The sequence below is a fragment of the Rhipicephalus microplus genome, chromosome 7, assembly GCF_043290135.1.
Source record: "Rhipicephalus microplus isolate Deutch F79 chromosome 7, USDA_Rmic, whole genome shotgun sequence".
In the NCBI taxonomy this organism is placed as follows: Eukaryota; Metazoa; Arthropoda; class Arachnida; order Ixodida; family Ixodidae; genus Rhipicephalus; species Rhipicephalus microplus.
The window spans coordinates 113,432,451-113,451,874 of NC_134706.1; the positions used below are offsets into that span (position 1 = coordinate 113,432,451).

Sequence of the window (19,424 nt, forward strand, 5' to 3'; positions counted from 1 at the left end):
ACATGTGCCATCTCTTTTTTCTTCTTTTGCATTGCTGCATCTTCCACACAAGTCAGGTGAGAACAAATTATCTATCTCAAAACCGCAACAGAGAATCTCTGTATCTGTAACCACAACACGAAGTGAATACCAAAAAAGAATTTCAAGTGCGACATTCCGAGATAACACGAGGGGCAACGTTATCTTGTACCAGGTGGATTTCGAGAGAATTGAGTTTTTATCTTTTTTTTTTTTGCCGTTTGCTTTTCAAATCGTAAGCAGAGCTTATATAGCTGCATTGATCCTGGCAATCTAACGATCCTTGCTCCTGTAAATTGAATATGGCTTCCCTCCCATAAACATTTTCTTCCACATTTGAAATTCTTGCAATTATCCACCAGGTGAAGGCTACCCTACCATAGGACAAAAAAAAAAGTACATTTCTTGCAGAAACACTTCAAAATATTTTTAAAAAGCAAAAGTCCTGTAGACTTTGAAAGTCTTGGCAGACAAAAAAGAGAGCGACACAGTGCTCAAAAGAGGACCTTATTTTATAAAGAATGCACAATTGACCAATTCACATGCGTCCACACTTTGCATCAGTCTATCAAACATTCTTTCATACATTCATTAGGATTCTCTGGAGACTGGTCTAAAAAGGTGACCACAAGCTAATGCCCCATTTGTTTGCAAAAAAACACACAAAACAAAAAAAACAGACAGAGGAACCGAGACATTTCGGCATTCAGGAAGTGAAAACAACTTGTTTCTCAAATGAGGAGTCAAAGCAGCAGTGTTTGTAAAAAGAAAGTTACATATAGGCATTTACATGCACGCACAATTCGCACTAGAAAAGTCATGATGCGCAACACATGTAAAAATAAGAGCTATAAGGATGCTAAAAGACAGGAATTACAAGAACCAGATTGCGGCAACTTCGACGGCTCTTAATTTATCAGGTACTTCTCTTCCATGACTGCCCAACACAAGTTGGATACCGAAGTAATGCTGGGCCATGTTTACCAAAAGCAACCGAACTCACATTTAGTTGGAGTGGGCATCGAACACGTCAAGACCTATACCAGCTAAGCAAAGCACAAAAAAAGAAGAACAGGATGAGAAATGGTTAAAGGGACCTCAAAGAGAGAAACGAGTTGTTTAAGATTGATAAACTGCGCTCTAGGAACTCTAATGTGACAAGTTTCACTGTAATAGATTCATTATTAGCGGAGAAAATCAAGGTCAAAATCTCCCTCCTACATTTCGCCCCGTAATCTCTGCGCATGACGTAAGAAATTCCACAATGTATCTTTCGGATTTTCGCGACATTGGCTCAATGAAATTTTCCGAGACTTTGTATGCTAAATCTATGACACCAACAGATTACAATGTACTTCAATTTTTTCAATTTTAGTGATTATAAGCTATGCAGGACCCAGTAGATACCTTCAAATATTTACGACGCCACAATGTTTGGTGCGGGAATCTCAAGGTGGCGTCTCCACCCACAGTTTCTTTTTGCGTGTTTTCTCGCTTACTAAGTGTTGTGTTGTGGTAAAAGTGGTGTTTTCGAGATTGTGAAATTGTACTTTACTAATACAAGAAAAAGCGTTTCGCTCTTTAGTGTCCCTTTGAAAGTAGCCTTGAACTCAATTTGGTGACAGTTGATTCATACATCTCAGTAATTTTCAAAAACTGTGAATGGAACACACCCTCTGTAACGAAAGAAAGACAACTGACATGCGACAGCCCCTCTAAACAAAGTAGAATAAACATTATTATCATAACCCAAAAATAACTTTATCAACTTTTAAAGGGCACTGTTCTATCACTTGAGCAAAACCAGCACATGTGTCCTCTTTACCATTTTATATCTGTATGAAATGCAAGGCATGATAATAGTGAACACTACTTATATGTAACTATTAGAGGTGTGCGAATATTGGGAATATTGAATACGGACTAGATATTTTTTCTTATTCAATGTACAATCAACTTGAAAAGTACATATTTCAATTTTACAGAACATTTGGCCATGACGAAAAATGGCCTTGGGTATTCAGACAAATTCAAATACTAACTGATAAGCCTTCTTATCTTTAAAGCAAAACAACATGATGGCGTGCCTGTGAAGATGTACAGCAAACCCTTGTTATAACAAAGTCAGCGGGACGGCAAAAAAATTCGATATAAGCAGTAATTCTATATACGCAACTGCCCCATAAAAGCTTATCAAGATGCTATAAACTAGCCATGAGAACTTCCCAGAAGTGGCATTCAGTGAAACAAACCTTTATTCACGCACAAAAAAATGAGTCAGCTGGCTTTGTTTGGTACTTCGGCTAAGCGCAAGGAGTGCCTGCTCCAGTTTGTTTAAGCAAATTACGAGGTCCTGGTCACCGCTGCTCACGCACTCCCCTCAATTTTGCGACAGACATAGGCTTTCTTGCGTTTGTACCACAGTTGGTATTGCACAAGGCTGTTCGTCTAGTGGCTCATCTTCCTCATCGGGGCCTCCAAGCAAGTCCACTATTTCGGCCAGCTAGCCGACCAGGGCTTTACCACCTTCCCCAGTATCAGCAAAGGAAGCTCCTCCTCCCCCGGAGCATATGCCCGCTCATCATGAAATTGTAGCACACTATTAGCTACATCGGCAAGCATACCCGGGAGTGGACAGCTCACTCAGTAAGAAAAACAGTTATGTGACGAACGCTACAGACCGGGGTTTTCCCAAACCTCGTACTTTACAGCAATTGGCTGTCCACAGTGTTCCAGTCTCAGTGTAAATTTCGTGATGAGCTGGCGAATTTGGTCCACATGGTGGGGACATGTGCAAGTCAAATAATGGTCCCCACAATAGAATCCTGGGAGGCCCTGCTCCGCATCCCAGACCCCAACGCTCAGCGAGATATGATCAGTCAAGCCCTTGCTGCTGCCATGTCTCGAGAAATGCCGGCTGACGGCTAGGGCAGCGAGATATACTAATGAGTCAAGCCCTTGCTGTTGCAGTGTCCCGAGGAATTCCGGCTGACGACTAGGGCAGCGAGATATACTTTTCAGTCAAGCCCTTGCTGCTGCCGTGTCCCGAGGGATTCCGGCTGACGACTAGGGGTGACGGGCCATGTCTGACGTAATTGACCGAATTTATTTTTTTTAATAGTTTTCTCTCTCTCTCTCTCCCTGGAGCAGCTGCATTCCCTTACAGCTGCATTTTGTACATTTATGAGGTATCAAATCCTAAAGAAGTTAGCTGTCAGTCTTACTTCGTACGACTTTCCAATTGCGATCGAAGTCATTGCTTCACCCTTCAGAGCAACTTTTTTTACTATGCCTTATTCCATAGGTCTCTTATACAGCCTATGTTCTACTTTCGAGCCCTGTGAAGAGCTATAATATTGATCACACGTGTTCACAAAACAATTTAGATGTTTGCAAAAAAATGAAAATGGGTGATTATGATATCGTAAAAGGGTGAGTGTCTTCTTTGGTTTTTCAGACAAGCAGAAAAGCATGTGAAAAGCGCTCTTTTGAAATATTCCAAGCTAATTCTTCAGAATAATTCATAATTAGTGTCAAAAAAAGCATTTTTTACATGCTGCTGCCTAGTGACATGCAAATTCATTAATTTGTTTCAAAAGATTATTGAAAGCTATTGTTACTTGTTTTGCATCTTTTTCATGATGCAGATACGCCTGAGGAAGGAAAACTGTTAAGTGAAGTGAAAAAATTATGAAATTCCCAAGCATAAAATGGGTTGCACTTCAATATTCAAAGACAGTTTTTTGACATACTTGTATTCAAAATATATTCGAAAATATCAATGTTCGCACACCCCTAGTGACTATGCTATTGAGTGACATTCCTTGAGTAATGCTACGGGTCATTATTTCAATATATGACTTGAGTGAGCTTTCAACCACGACTTGTAGCGTAAAAAACTCAGAACAAACGCTCAATGTCTGTTTCTACTCAATGTCTGTTTCTACAAAATCTAGAAGTTTGCATAGCGATGTAATGACAAAGAAAGAAAAAAATTGGCCGCGTATCTGCGCCAGTCCCTGGAAATGTAATCGAAAGACGGTAGAGCGCCATTTAGGTTTTGTCTTGCCTCAGACAGCACGTCTGCTATGTTGAATAGGCTGCATCTGGCTGGCATTGATAGAATAGAGGAGGCACTGCATGAGATATAAATGTCATTTGGGAATGTCGTCAGCAAGCATGAGGTTGTGCAGATCCCAGGACTACTGCCAGGTGGCACCACCATATCCTCAACAAATTTTCATGCATAGTATCGCATTTTCACAGAGTAAAAAACACTTCTCGTTATAATTACGTATTTATATACTTTCCAGTAAAGGAACACACCACCTAACACTTACGCACTGCTGTTGCTCCTCAGATATGCATAATATTTGCTTTTTGACCGACAATGTTCAAAAGTATCAATGCAATCACCAGTTGAAAATGGCCAAGTGTTCAGCAAGCGCTTAAACTTTAGCCAGGTGGCCGAATCGTGTGACATAGATCTACATTTCTGCCTTGAAGTATCCTAATAAAGACAATCGTCTTTGAAAATGTAGGAATGAGATGTGCGCTAAAATCCTGCTTATAAACGACAGTTCGCAAAAGAATCAGAACACCAAATACATTGCTTTAAAAGAGAGATAAAAGAAGAATATTCACATTAAGTTTAATCTAGTACCAAAACACACCACAATAACGCACTGGAAGACTGCATATCCCCTGGCAGGTACAACTGGCACACGATGCATGTGCTTGAAACTTGCTTGAACCCAACATGCCCAGTAAAAATGACAAGGCACTGCCACGTATTTGACAGCTACAAATCAGGTTGTGGTCGAGATACCACACAGGAACTTTTCCTAAGCAGTCCAGTAAGACCAAATTTTTACACAATTATAAGTTTACAGCTACTGTTGCATGTCAGTGGTGAAACATACAGTTACATATTATTTACAAATAGCAGGGAGAACAAAAAAAAAGTCGTCGTTATTCAGCATAAAGAGATGCTGCTGTAGGATAAAACTGCACAAGAAAGTTTCCCAAAATTTACCTCTGCAACAGACCGCACATACTATACTCCGTTTCATACATCATGTGCAACGCTGTCAAAGCTAGTGCTCTTGTTCGCGCTGTGTACTGCCGCGACCAAAAAGTAGTGCGTCGCTTGGGGTGTACGAGAATCAATAAATGCTTCTCGGGAAACTTCTAAGCATACATATTTGTCATCAGGTTAAAAAACAAACGCCTGTGTTGTCGGATAAACAATCCAAATATGCGAGTTGGTAATTTATGTTTGTCGCTTTCGTATCAGGTTTTCGCTCTCCGCGCGACCCACGCCACAGTTTTTTTTTACTTGTTGTGGCAGCTTCGAAAAAATGGCGTCCAGCTCTGCGTCCTCGACCACGTCTCCTGCACGAATTTTTTCGAAGCTTTGCACATCAAAGCTGTTAGTAAGTAAGTTGAAGTTACTGAAAAAAAAAACAAGATTTCGAATTGAACTCGCAAAAATTATTTTTAAAAAATGGCACCACGTGGATTTGAACCCATGCACTTCAAAACTACGGTGACCTCTCCGGAGCGACGCGTCAGACCACTCGTCTACGAAACCGGGCGGAGCAACACCTCGTGTTTTCTTTACGGACTACTTGCCTAGCCTTCACAGCGTTGCACCTTATGTATGAAATGGAGTATATCTACTGCCAAGACGTCAACTGTCCGAAGAGTTGGATGAGATGATTTAAAAGCTGGTGTCCACTCGCGTAAAGAACGGTCATCAACAAATGCGAGTACGTTTAACCTTAAATCTGCTTGCAATACACGACCACAGGTTGAATATAGGTCAGCTTGGAATTTAAATGATGTGTAGATAACATTGCCTTGCATTGCCCACAATTATCCTGTTATCTATTTACTGCTATTTGCAGTACAATAGTGCGCGAACCACATGTTCACAGATGCCTTGACTACCGATTGACAATGTTTTCCAACTATGTTAAAACAAATTTTGTGGGGCCCCTTTGAGGAATGGAAGCCCTAAAGGGCCAGTACAACCCCAGAGGTCCAAAAATGATAAAGAGGAAAAATATGTGGAGTTTTGTTACGTGACTATGCTGGCACAAAAGTTTTGAGAATACTTGTCATAATAAAGAAATTGCAGGGGTTTGAACATTCGTTTCAGCAGGGTTAAAGTTTTTCGCGCGGTCTCACCACCCTTCTCCACCATAGGGAGGGGAAGATGCGGCCCTTTGTCCAGACTCCGCCCACTTCGGCAACGCGACACGACGCTAGAGATACATAAACGCGCAGCCGACCAGGCAGGGCTTCCTCCACATGAGCACGTGTCACAGCTGTGTGGGCAGAAAGCACAGTTCAAGGAGCACCCCTCCTCTAGCAGTGAAATGGCGACACGCTTCTTTATCTCGAAGGCTTTTGTTCTGGCAATACCACTACTCTCGGTAGTCTTGTGATCTACGAAATAGCAGAGGGCAACACATGTGGGGAGCAGGTGCGCCCAGCCTCCCTTTCCCTTTTAGGGCAGCGCACGCGCCTGGTTGCGGGGACCCCTTCCCCCACGGCCGGCGCGTGCGATTCCCCCCCCCTTTTCCCGGCGCCAGGAACAGGTTCCCCTCTCCCTCAGCGAGGAAAGGTGCCATTCTCGTCAGGGAAAGGGAAATCGGGTCGGGGAACAAAACGAGCGGGCAAACGGGCGCTCGCTCTCTGACACCAGCGACCATCCCAGGAGGACGAACCCGCAACCCCTCCTGCGAGCCGAGGACGTCCACGACCGAGGTGTAAGCGTCAACACCTTTGTTATCTGTAGTATCTCCCCGCGACAGTGACGCGCGATTGCTAACGCTTAGCAATAAAGTGTTTGTTGTTGATCTGGCCAGTTGCCTTATTCGCCCGAACCCGTAGTAGTAGCTGCAATGAGGCAAGCTACGGTTGGGGGACGTTAACCGTGCACGGAACGACTGTGTGCGGCTGAAACATTAGCTATAGGCTTCTGCGTCAGCCGTACATAGGACGGTCCCACAACATCTGGCGCCCAACGTAGCGAATTTGGCAACGCGGCTAGTTCTGTGGACGCGAGCAAGTGCCAGGGCGCTCTTCCACACGTAGGATAATAGGCATGTCGGAATTCCAAGATTTGTCAATGTTGTCGGATGTCGCGTCGCAGAGTGGCGATCCTTTGGCTAACGCGGGGGTACTGTTAGGACTTTCCGACAGCGTAGAGCTTGGTCGTTTCACGCGGGATGATCAGGAGGGTGCAGAGACCGCGTTAGCAGAGAGTAGGCCTACGACGGAGAGCGGCCCGCATGGCGCTCCGGCATCTCGCGACGCGAACAGAGAGGCGCCGCCACAAGTTACGACACGCGCCTCAACTATAGGCGAGTCTTCGGGCAACAGTTTGCCCTCGAGCGAGGTACTCTTACAGAATGCGCTGTCAGTTATGCAAAGCCTCGCGAGCGCCCTGCAGAACACAGCGCAGGCCCCCGTGCAAAATGTGCGACCACGTGTCAAGGTAGACGTTCCGACCTACACGGGTTACCACGACTGCAAGAGCGCCAACGAGTATCTCGACCGGTTGCTCCATTATCAGCAGGCGACGGGTCTTTCTGATGCCGAACTTCTCGAGCGCGTGGTCCCGGTGTCGCTCACGGAGCAAGCGGCTCGGTGGTTCCGACTAACCGGACATCGCGCCCGTACGGTAGAAGAGTTCCGCGAAAGCTTTCGCGGCGAATTCCTACCGGCTAATTATGAGTGGCGTTTGCGGAGGGAGTTGGAGCTGCGCACCCAGCATCCGGACGAATCCTTGCTGGAATACGTACGGGCGATGGACGAATTGTATCGTCTCGCGAACCCTCACGCCACCAACGCGGAAAAGGTCGAGCGTGTTACCCGACAGGCGCACCCGACTTTCGCGGCGCACTTCAGGGGATGCAGGTTCGCAGACCTCGAAGAGCTCGCCACCGAGGCGAAGCGCATACAAGGGGACATCCTCGCAGCGCGTTCGTATCGCCCCCCTCCGCCCGCCGCGCAGTCAATCGAGCCTCGCTGTGCATGGAACGGCGGCGCAGTGACTTCAGAAGCGTTTAGGGGTAACGCATCAGCATCGTACGCTGATGAGCACGTGTCACGCGGTTGGGAGCTGTCAAACCGCGCTTTAGACCCCTACGCTTACGCGCTCCGTACGGCACACGCCGCCCCTGCGCGTGACATTCCAAGGCAGGAGCACGTGGTTGACGCGAGGCCTAACGAGCGGCGCAATCCAGAGCGAGGACCACCTGATCGAGGCGAGTTACGAGCGAACCGGCGTGGTGTCCGCGGTCCTTGCTATCGGTGCGGCGCGCCAGGGCACATCGCTCGCGAATGCGACCGCACGCCGGGTCAGGAGCAAACGCGCGGTTCGGGAAACGGACGGCGCCGCCGGTGATCCACATGGGACCCCGCGCGGCGATTAGTAATCCTACCGATGCGTTCGGATCACTTGCACCGTCGGTCTGTCGCGCAGGTGATGCCGTAGACTCGCCCGCGCCGCTAATCGAGTTAACGATAGCTCGGAAAAAGTTCGTAGCACTTTTGGATACTGGGGCAAGCGCTTCTTTATTCGGTGACGATGTGTTGCACCATCTCCGCGAGAACAACATCCGCTTGAGGCAAAGCAACACCATCTTCCGTCTAGCTACGGGCACAGCACAATCGAGCGGCGCGGCTAGGCTAGTGATCCGCTGGGACAGACGCGTGAGGCGACAACGTTTCGTGCATCTTCCAGGGCTGTCAATGTCTCTAATCCTGGGTCGAGACTTCCTCGCTAAGTCGGGTATTGTCATTGACATTGCAAACGGTGGTTACCGAGAGCGCGACGGAGACGCGCTGAAGCTTTTTTCGAAGGCCTCCGCATTGACAAAAGCATGCCAATCGCAGGGAGAGGCGCGAGTACGCGAGGAGGAAAGCGCGCCGAGAAAGCGAGTAAACGCCCCGCCGGAGCAATGTGCTGCGCTGCAGGAAAGGGCAGTGCACCCGCTTTTGGTACAGGCACAGAGCCTACTAGAGGGGGAACGAGCGCAGCTGTCGTCGCTGTTGTACGAATATGACGCGATGTTTACTGACTGTCCCGGCCGCACTACGCTGGTTAAGCATAGAATTGACACGGGTGATGCACGCCCTTGGAAATGCAATCCCCGACCAATCAGCTTAGCTAAGCGGAAAGCACTAGACGCCGCCTTGGACGAACTCATCGAAACAGGCGTAGTTGAGAGGTCAAACAGCCCATGGGGTTTCCCGGTAGTTCTAGTTCCAAAGAAAGATGATACGTATCGCCTTTGTGTAGACTACCGCAGGCTGAATGAAATTACGAAGAAGGACGCGTATCCTCTTCCCTCCATTTCATCGTTAGTATCCAATCTAGGCGGGGCGAAGTACTTCACAACGCTCGATGCTAGCCGCGGATATTTTCAGGTTGAGATGGACGAGCGGGATAAAGAGAAGTCAGCTTTCACGTGCCACAGAGGACTTTTCCAATTCAGGAGAATGTCGTTTGGCTTGGTGGGCGCTCCCGCTACGTATCAGAGGCTAATGGACCGTGTTTTGGGAGATGCAAAGTGGCAGCACGCACTCGCATATCTAGACGACATAGTGGTTTACTCGAAAACGTTCGAAGAGCACGTGCGCCACTTGAGAGACGTTCTAGAACGGCTGAGGTCTGCGGGCATCACTTTGAACCCAAACAAAGCTCAGATAGCGGCGACCCGAATAACATTATTGGGATTTACGCTTGACGAGGGTCGCATTTTGCCGGATAAGGGTAAGCTTGAAGCGATAGTGAGCTATCCATCGCCGAACAATGTCGGTGAGCTGAGGCGCTTTTTGGGGATGGTGAATTTTTATCGCCAATTCATTCCAGATTGCGCGGCAGTGCAGGCGCCTTTAACGAAGCTCTTGAGGAATGGTGAGCGTTGGGCTTGGAGCCAAGAGCAAGAGGCCGCACTGCGTCGCCTCACGAAGTTGCTGGCCAACACGGCTCAGCTGCAGCTACCCGATTTGAACAGGGAGTTTGTTATTCACACCGATGCAAGCGACCTGGGCTTAGGAGCAATTTTGCTTCAGGAGCATGGAGGTTCCCTCCGACCGATTGCGTTCGCGAGCCGTACGTTGACACCGGCGGAGAGGAACTACTCAGTAACCGAGAAAGAGTGTCTGGCGATAGTTTTTGCTCTCCGTAAGTTTGACTTTTACATAGACGGAGTTGCGTTTGTGATTGAAACGGACCACATGGCGCTCACGTGGTTGAGGCGTTTGAACGAACCAAGTGGCCGATTGGCGCGTTGGGCATTGTTGCTGCAGCGTTATGACTTCACCGTCCGCTACCGCAAGGGTAAGAACAATGCCGCGGCCGACGCACTATCGCGTGCTCCAGTTCGACACGAGGCAAGTCACGCGACTAATTCGGAACGAACTGAGAGCGAGACACTCGCGCTAACGCAAACAGCGGAGCAAACGTTAGTTCGAGCTAAGAGCGTGAACCACGTAGAGGCTGTCGTTAGCGCAGGGGTTGTTTTCAGCAGAAGGGAGCTGTTAGAAGCTCAGCAGAAAGATCCATTTTGTCGAAAGGTGTTCGACGGGCTCCGGGAGCCGGGTGGTAGTGAGGCCACCGCGCACAAGGGGGCAGCTGGTATTGCTGTCGGTGCGGAGCGCTCGGCAACAGCTGGTAGTGCTGTGAGCGCGCTGGATTCATATCTGCTAGATTCTGACGGCGTCCTGCTGAGGTACATTCCATCCGACGATGACACAAGTGAGTCATTTAAAGTCGTGATACCGCGCGCGTTGAGAGGAGCGCTTCTTCGCTACTTTCATGACTCGTGCATTGGTGGGCATGCGAGCGGCCCTAAGACTTACGCTAAGTTGTGTCGCCTCGCTACCTGGCCAGGTATGAAGCGGGATGTGATTCGCTACGCCCGTTCATGTCGTGTGTGCCAAAGCGTCAAGCCGCGAGGAGGACGTCCGCCCGGCCTCATGCAACCGATTAACAGTCAGACTCCCTGGCAAATCGCAGCGTGTGACGTAATGGGCCCGTACCCCTCAACTCCTAGCAGAAATAAGTTCTTGCTGGTGATCACGGATCACTTCACTAAATGGGTAGAACTTTTTCCCCTTAGGAAGCTGACGGCTCGAGTGATTTTAGAGAAGTTGATGGAGGTTTTTACCAGGTTCGGGTTCCCCGAGCAGTTGATTACAGACAACGCGTCTTATTTCACTGCGAAGGTGTTTGTTGACACGTGCGCCGCGTTGGGCATTAAGCACAAGAAAACAACCACCTACCATGCTCAGTCGAACCCCACGGAGCGAGTCAATCGCAACATCAAGCACATGCTTGTCGCGTTCTCTGAAAGACATAAGGACTGGGATACCTATCTTCCAGAGATCGGTTTTGCATTACGATCGACCGTAAACCGATCGACTGGGTATGCGCCTTCTTCTCTGAACTTGGGGAGAGAACTGCCGAATCCGATGGAGACCGTACTCGCGGACCGCAGTGGAGTGCCAGTGGCGACATCAGCACGCGCTGAATACGCAACGCAGCTGCGCGAGAAGCTAGCGGAAGCTTTACATAAAGCTCGACATAATCTCCGCACTGCTAGGGCACAGCAGAAGGCGCAGTATGACCGCACGCGTAGGAACGTACACTACGAAGTGGGCGATCTGGTGATGCGGCGCCATCATGTTCTCAGTAATGCTAGCAAACAGTTTGCTGCCTCGCTGGCACCGAAATGGTCCGGGCCGTACCGAGTGCGAGAGAAAGTTTCTTCGCTCGTTTATCGACTCGCGAACATGAAAGGCAAACCGAGCGGCGGACCGGTGCATGTATGTGACTTGAAACGCTACATAGCACGGGAGGCGCATGAGGACTACGGTCAGTCCCCCTCCAAGCCGCGCGCGGCGGGTGAGATGGTTCGACACCGGGTCGGGAGCCCAGAACCGCGCTACTTCCTGCGTAACAGTCGGAGGCAACTATGCACGGTAGGCCGCGTTTGATATGTTCGACGCGGGGTGCAAGGGTTAGCGCGCAACACATGTGCGATTGTTAACCTGTCGTTCTTTATCTGTATCACTCTCACCGAACAGATGGAGCGCCATTGGGAACAGCACCGCCGGAACAGCAAGGAGAGGAGACCACCTCCTTACGGCCAGCCCCCACCCCCACCAACGTCCACATGGCAGCCCTACCCCACTGCGGCCCGGCCGCGAACGCCGAGGCAGAGCCACTCGAGCCGCCGCCACCGAGGGGGTCCGCGCGCGCTGCCGCCTGGTCACCAACTCTCGGCTTCGCCGTCACCATCACGACCCGCCGGTTCACAGGGAACGAGACCAGGGTCCCAACGCGGCGAGCCGACCGCATCGCCTCACGGCCGCAACCACCGAGACGTGGCAACCTGGACCAGCCAGGATGGAGGCGACCCTCCGGTGTCTTACGTCTCCTCGAGGCCCTGGCGCCGGCAGGAAAGGGCCCGAGTTGGGGTCGCCCCAGCGCACCTGTATCGCCCTTTTCAGGGGCGCACGGTAGAGGACGCGGACCGGAGGGCTAACGGGGCTTGCCTTCCAGGGCCCGCAGGGACGCGGTTCTGCGAGTGCGGCGCCGTGGTGATCCATAACTCCCACGAATTGGGGAAATTACACCGGCACCGCACCCAGGCTACCCAACCATCCAGCCGCGAATCATCCCAGGAGCGCTCCGGCGCCGCGGTTCGGGCCATGCTGGCGCGGGCGGCCCAGGAGGCGGACTTCGCGCAGTGGCTGCTGAGAGTTGCCTCAGGCCACGCGTCCAGCGAGAGTCCGCCTGCGCCGCTATCAATAACGGCTACCGTAGAGCGGGGGGCGGCGGGGCCGGGAGAGACATTGGTGGCGGCTGCATTGACACCGGAGGTGGCGTCAATGACCTTGGAGGCGGGTGAGAGAGCGGTGGGGGCTCCGGCGGTGCCCGCGGCAGACACCGAACGGTCCGAGGGCATGGACGTAGACCAGGCCCTTCTGGCCTATCTAGAGGACGAATAAAACGAATTATTCCCTCTTTGCAGTCTCTGTCGTTCGGGGGCCTTCTTAAGGGGGGAGGAGATGTGGGGAGCAGGTGCGCCCAGCCTCCCTTTCCCTTTTAGGGCAGCGCACGCGCCTGGTTGCGGGGACCCCTTCCCCCACGGCCGGCGCGTGCGATTCCCCCCCCCTTTTCCCGGCGCCAGGAACAGGTTCCCCTCTCCCTCAGCGAGGAAAGGTGCCATTCTCGTCAGGGAAAGGGAAATCGGGTCGGGGAACAAAACGAGCGGGCAAACGGGCGCTCACTCTCTGACACCAGCGACCATCCCAGGAGGACGAACCCGCAACCCCTCCTGCGAGCCGAGGACGTCCACGACCGAGGTGTAAGCGTCAACACCTTTGTTATCTGTAGTATCTCCCCGCGACAGTGACGCGCGATTGCTAACGCTTAGCAATAAAGTGTTTGTTGTTGATCTGGCCAGTTGCCTTATTCGCCCGAACCCGTAGTAGTAGCTGCAATGAGGCAAGCTACGGTTGGGGGACGTTAACCGTGCACGGAACGACTGTGTGCGGCTGAAACATTAGCTATAGGCTTCTGCGTCAGCCGTACATAGGACGGTCCCACAACACACAAGAAAACAAAAATGCGGACTGCATGGTCAAAACTGCAGCAACGCAGGACCAAGGCGCCGTTTTGTAGCGCAAAGGATCAATCGACAAGCTTAGTGATAGTTGCCCCCGGGAAAGTTTGCGTCACTGTGCGTACGATTGGTCGGAACAAAATAGTTGTGAGAATTGTTTTTTTAAAGTGAAGGGTCTGCGCGACGTGCAGCACTTTCAATATATGAAAAAACGTGATCGCCGCAGTCTACTGTACGAATTGGCGAGGTTCTTTAGAGGGGAGGGGGTATAAAAAAAATGGTAGCTGGAACCCCTTCATTGGTCACTTAACAACTGTTCGAACAAATGCACCAACATTCATAGAGTAGAAGGCAGCCAACATCTGCTGATGTTGCCAGAAGGTAGAGCTTTGGCAGATACATTAACTCGACTTTCTTAGGCTTGTAGCAAAATAATGACAACAGTCAAAATCAGCAGTGTTGCACAACAAAGCACCGAAAAGCGTTCTCGACCACTTTTGAAATGAAGTACCATATTTACTCGCATAATCGGCGCACTCGCATAATAGGCGCACCCCTAGTTTGGTCGCGGAAAATTGGATTTTTTTTTAATTCCGCGCATAATAGCCGCACCCCGAACTTGGCCGTGATCAGAAACGATTCTACCCCTAGCGGTACAGTTGGAACGCGGTCCCCGTACCCTGAAGAAAAAAAACAAGGCAAATTGACGAGCAAATAAAAAAAATTCGAAGTGCAACGACCTAACCAACGTGTTTGTCGAAATAAAACTTGAAAAAAAAAAAAAAAACGTCCATGAGCAAAAAAAAAAAAAAAAAACGGCTGTTCCATCAATTACTGATACCCCCCAAATCGCCGCGCTTTTTGGAGGTCACGTGTACAACGCCGGGGGCTCGATCGCCATCACCACCATCAGAGAAAAAGAAAGAAACGCCATTTTGCAAGCGGTGTGCGTATGTTGTGGTCGTGTATTGAACTTTGGTTTCACCATGGGGAAGTACGCGAGCTACACGGCTGGGTTTAAACTGAAGGCAGTGCAGTACGCGCTGGAGCACGGCAACCGAGCTGCAAGCAGGCATTTCGACGTTGGAGAAACCAGTATTCGGTACTGGAGGGACCAAGAAGAAAAACTTAAGGCGTCGAAGAAGACACGACGGGCTTTCCGCGGTGCCAAGACCGGCAGGTATCCGAACGTCGAAGAGCAACTGGTCCGGCATATACGGGAGCTACGACAAGACGGCTGTGCTGTGTCGTTGGATATTGTGCAGACTGAGGCGCGCAGAATAGCCCGAGCGCAGGACATCGAAGCAAAAGAGTTCAAAGCCAGCTCCGGATGGACAACTCGTTTCATGCGGCGCCATGGCCTCGCACTGCGAAGGCGGACCACCTTGTGCCAGCGCTTGCCCGCAGCATATGAGGACAAAGTGGTGGACTTCCACAGTTTTGTTATAAAGCTCTGACAGCAGAAAGACTTCATTTTGTCCAAGATCGGCAACGCTGATCAGACCCCCCTTTGCTTTGATATGCCGTGGAACACGACAGTGGAGGAGAAAGGTGCACGGAGCGTCATCGTCAGAACGTCTGGCGCTGATAAACAACGATGCACCGTAATGCTGGCGGTGACAGCGGATGGGCATAAGCTACCGCCTTACGTTATTTTTAAACGTAAGACGCTCCCAAAGGCAAAATTCCCTCAAGGCATCTACGTCAGAGTCCAGGAAAAAGGCTGGATGAGCGCGGAACTCATGGTGGATTGGGTGAAAACAGTCTGGGCTCGGCGGCCGGGTGGTCTGTTGTTGCCGTCCATGCTTGTCCTGGACAGTTTTCGTGGGCACCTAGTAGACCGCGTACGAGATGAGCTAAAGGAGCTGCGCACAGATCTGGCAGTGATTCCGGGCGGCCTCACATCGATACTGCAGCCTTTGGACGTGTCCTTGAATAAACCTTTCAAGGACAATGTTCGAAGGCTGTACACCACCTGGATGGCTGGAGGACAACATCAGCTGACTACCGGTGGTAAGATTAAGAGGCCGCCTGTGGAAATGCTGTGCGCTTGGATCGTGGAAGCGTGGCAGGCGATCTCCGACGAAGTCGTCAGGAAAAGCTTCAAGAAGACGGGTACCTCGAACGCACTGGATGCGAGTGAGGATGACATGTTGTGGGGTGCGGATGATTCGGACACCGAAAACGAATCCCCGCTCGGCGAGGATGAATGTGTGATCTCCGACTCGGACTCCGAATAGGGAAAAGGAGGAACAGCTACGACTTTTGTGTAAATAAATTTTACGTGTGTGTGTGCAGTTGACAGCTCTCGCTTGTTCATTAGAAGGTACGTAGGTATGTTTGTTTTATGCTGAATTAATTGGTAAACGATAAAGTCGCCTTTTACTTGACAAGTGTGCAGATTTAAAGCGCGAGAACCGAGTTGAAAAAATTTGAAAAAATTTTCGAAAATTTTACCCCGCGTAATTGGCGCACCCCTAACTTCGAGCCGGATTTTCTGAAAAAAAGTGCGCCTATTATGCGAGTAAATACGGTAACTTATTCGCAAACTGAAAAGACACGAAATTCCAATCACAAGAACTCTGGCAGTCCTCATTAAGTTTGAGCTATCAGTTCGTAACTGCAAAATATGTACAAGCCATAGAGCTCTTGCATGAGGCAATGTGAATCCAGTTTTGTATTAACACAGTATCTCATGGGTACAAAATCTTTTTTCCTAATAAATGTAACACTGGAAAGATTGCCAAATCTATCTTATTACATACAATGCTATCTGTCTGAGCAAATGCGTATCGCATTCTCTAATCAGTACTACCACCACAATTCTCATTTCCTGTGCTTCAGTGGTCGCAGGGGTAATAGCATGAACTAACATCCATAACACTGCATTTATGAGGAATCCTAGCTAGCTTTCGTCTCGGCCCCGAATCAAGTGAAGCGTGTCGTCACATGGGTTGCACTGCTGTCTTGCAGCTAGACGGCAAGTTCCTAAAGGCACTTGGTGCAATCCGGGTCTCACGTGTAGACGACGTAGGTGGTTTGGCCCTCGGTCGAGACCGGACCGTTCAGGTTGAGCATGAATCCCGGAGCATCGGCCAACTCGCCAGACAGCGCTGCACAGAGCACACATAGCAACGTGAAAGCGGGTGACCCAGATAAGACACACGCTTGAAAGCAAAGCCATAAGCCGCAACAATGGTAGTGTAATCTCATGGTAGTGCGTGCGATGCTACTATATCCCTTTCATGCCTGATAATCTGGCTTTGGTTCCCACTGACAAGACATTGTTTTTTCATCCACCTTCGCCTTCTGTTACGCTGCAATCACTACGCGCTTCAATTAAAAAAACTACAAACAGCACACGCAATCACACCTTTGCCTAGATCACATCTTGTCAACCATAATTGCGTTTTATGAAAACAGATCCCAGCAGACGAAATGCCGAATTATCAAGGGTATTTTCAAGACAACACATAAACGCATATTGCGTGAAAGCACTTTTAACCTAGTGAACGCACCCCAAATTCGGTTTCCCTCTTGCACAAAGGCTGTGGGAACACAAATTCTAGTTACCTCACAAGTTGCTTCACAATGTGCCCGCAGCACAAATTCGATGTTGTCATTAGATACTATTGATACCAATGACTCGATAACATTGATACAATGATACCACTGACACCAATGACATTTAATACCAATGACTATTTTCAATAGAGTAAGAAGGCTGGCAACTGAACGTTTGTCCATTGAGATGTAGATGGCTAGTCCGATGTTACTGTGCAGGCCATACAATACAGCCCGCCCATTGTGACAGTGCCCACTGCGCCATCATGCAAACATAGTTTGTCATGTTCAGAGGCTGTCACGTGTGAAACCGAAGTCATCTTCGATGCTATCCTAAACTGTATTTGGGCAATTTTTAGAAGCGACAGAGTGGGCTATGTGCAGAAAGCCAAACAAAACTATTGTTAATTGGAACTTTTGTGGATGAAAGCCAGATAACTAACGACATTTCCATGAAACATGACCACAAAGTTCTGAAAAAATTTGACCAAACCAGTGGTGGGTGAAAAAACACAAGATGCACGCTTGCTGTTCCAAGAGTTTGTGCCAAAGACCGAGACAATGCAGTGCTTCATTCCGATTCAACACTAGGATCACCTTTGGTATTTAGCTAGGTGCACTCTCATGATCGTCCAAATCGATCTGGGCGTGGCAAATTATGTCAAAGTTATTGACAGTTCAGTCCTATTGCATAATGCGCATTCTTGCTCCAACCAGAGGAAAGATGCGGATTATCCAGTCCCCAAAATTAGCAAGGGTCATACTAACAAGCACTTACTGTAACTGAACTTTCATTTCCCACCTAAATCCACAATTACAGAGTGAATCTATTCAGCAATTTTGTGAAACAGATGCACAAGCTCATGTGATGAGACATTCATCTAACAACAATCTTTATATCGAATGTGGTTGATGGGCTCAGCAATACATTTTCATATAGCCATGGAATGGATTCACTAAAGAAGTTCACTGCCTCACGAATTCCCCACCACAAAAAATTTGTGGAATCTGTTTGGTACGAGCAGAGTTACGAAAATTTGTCGCGTGCCGCAATTGGATTCTCTCCTCTCGTCCCGCTGAAAGCACTCAAAACTAGGCAGGGAGGGATGGCACGGGGAAAGGAAATGCATCATGCACGCTTTGCGACTGTGAGCACTTTTTCTTCCCCCACCCCTTACCCACTTCACCTAGGCCGCTTTACAGTTCGCACATGCACGTGCGGGCAAGTTGCAGCCCTAGAAACAACCGAGCGCGCCATGCTCAAATGAGCCATTGACTGATACAATGGCTGCAACGAGTGATCTTTGATCGCGTTTCGTCATTTTTTGAGGGAATAGAAAGAATTTCTGGCTCACTTTGAAAATTTATTGCGAATTCCAGGCCGCGTGCTGTGCTATAATATTGGGCTCGCGTGTTCTCAGGAGTCTCGACTGCTGATCGAGTGTTTTCTGAACATGCTCAAAAAGCGTTGCAGGGCTCCTTAACCCCAACTGTGGTTGATCTAAAGCTTTTGCACACATGACAAACAAACTTGTGGACAGGTCGGGTAAAATTAAAATTGTAAGGAGAGAGCATCATATGAAAACCTCAAAGACAAGTTATAGCACAATGTTAGCTGTTCACTGAGTAATTTTTTAGATCGGTATGAAAAGTACAAAATTTGTTATTAAATGCAGTGTGTATTTTCCTCACAACGGCTCCGATTCCTACACAGGATCATTGGTTGCTGCAAACAAACCGGGTTCATTTACTTTTGACTCTGTTCTATTTAAAAAACTTTCAGTTACCCCTGAAATTTGAGTTATTGAAGTTCCACTGCATTTATAACTGACTGATTCGAGTCATAAATGGAGCAAAATATATATGAATTAAACACGTGCCTCTAGTCATAAATAGAGCGAAATATATAGGATTTAAACACGTGCCTCTCTAATTCAATGATATAACAACAACTACTTAAATGCAACCAAATGTTACTTACTGGTGAGGGTGCTGGGTGGGTCCACGGACACTGCTTCCGTTTCACCTGTCGTCGCAACCTGCAGGTCCCCCCAAGCAGTCATCAGTGGATTTTTTTCAATTTATTGAATTTTATCTTAGCAGCAGTCAAAATACAAGACCGACAAAACCAGAATCGATGGCCGACAGGTGTCATTAGATGCACTCACTTTCAAATGCAGTGTTAGCCAG

The 19,424-nt window shown here is 48.9% G+C and overlaps 1 protein-coding gene across 2 annotated transcripts in view; it reads right to left on the reverse strand.

Moving 5' to 3' along the window:
• Nucleotides 1-514: 514 nt before the first annotated feature.
• LOC119180002 (uncharacterized) overlaps nt 515-19,424 on the reverse strand; it is a 68,285-nt gene continuing 49,375 nt past the window's right edge. For both annotated transcript variants that reach the window (XM_075869586.1, XM_075869585.1), the window contains exons 10-11: nt 19,216-19,273; nt 515-16,783 (exon numbers count right to left, since the gene is read on the reverse strand). In XM_075869586.1, coding sequence (XP_075725701.1) covers nt 16,686-16,783; nt 19,216-19,273 — 156 coding nt within the window. In that variant the 3' untranslated portion in view covers nt 515-16,685. The remainder of the gene's footprint in view (nt 16,784-19,215; nt 19,274-19,424) is intronic.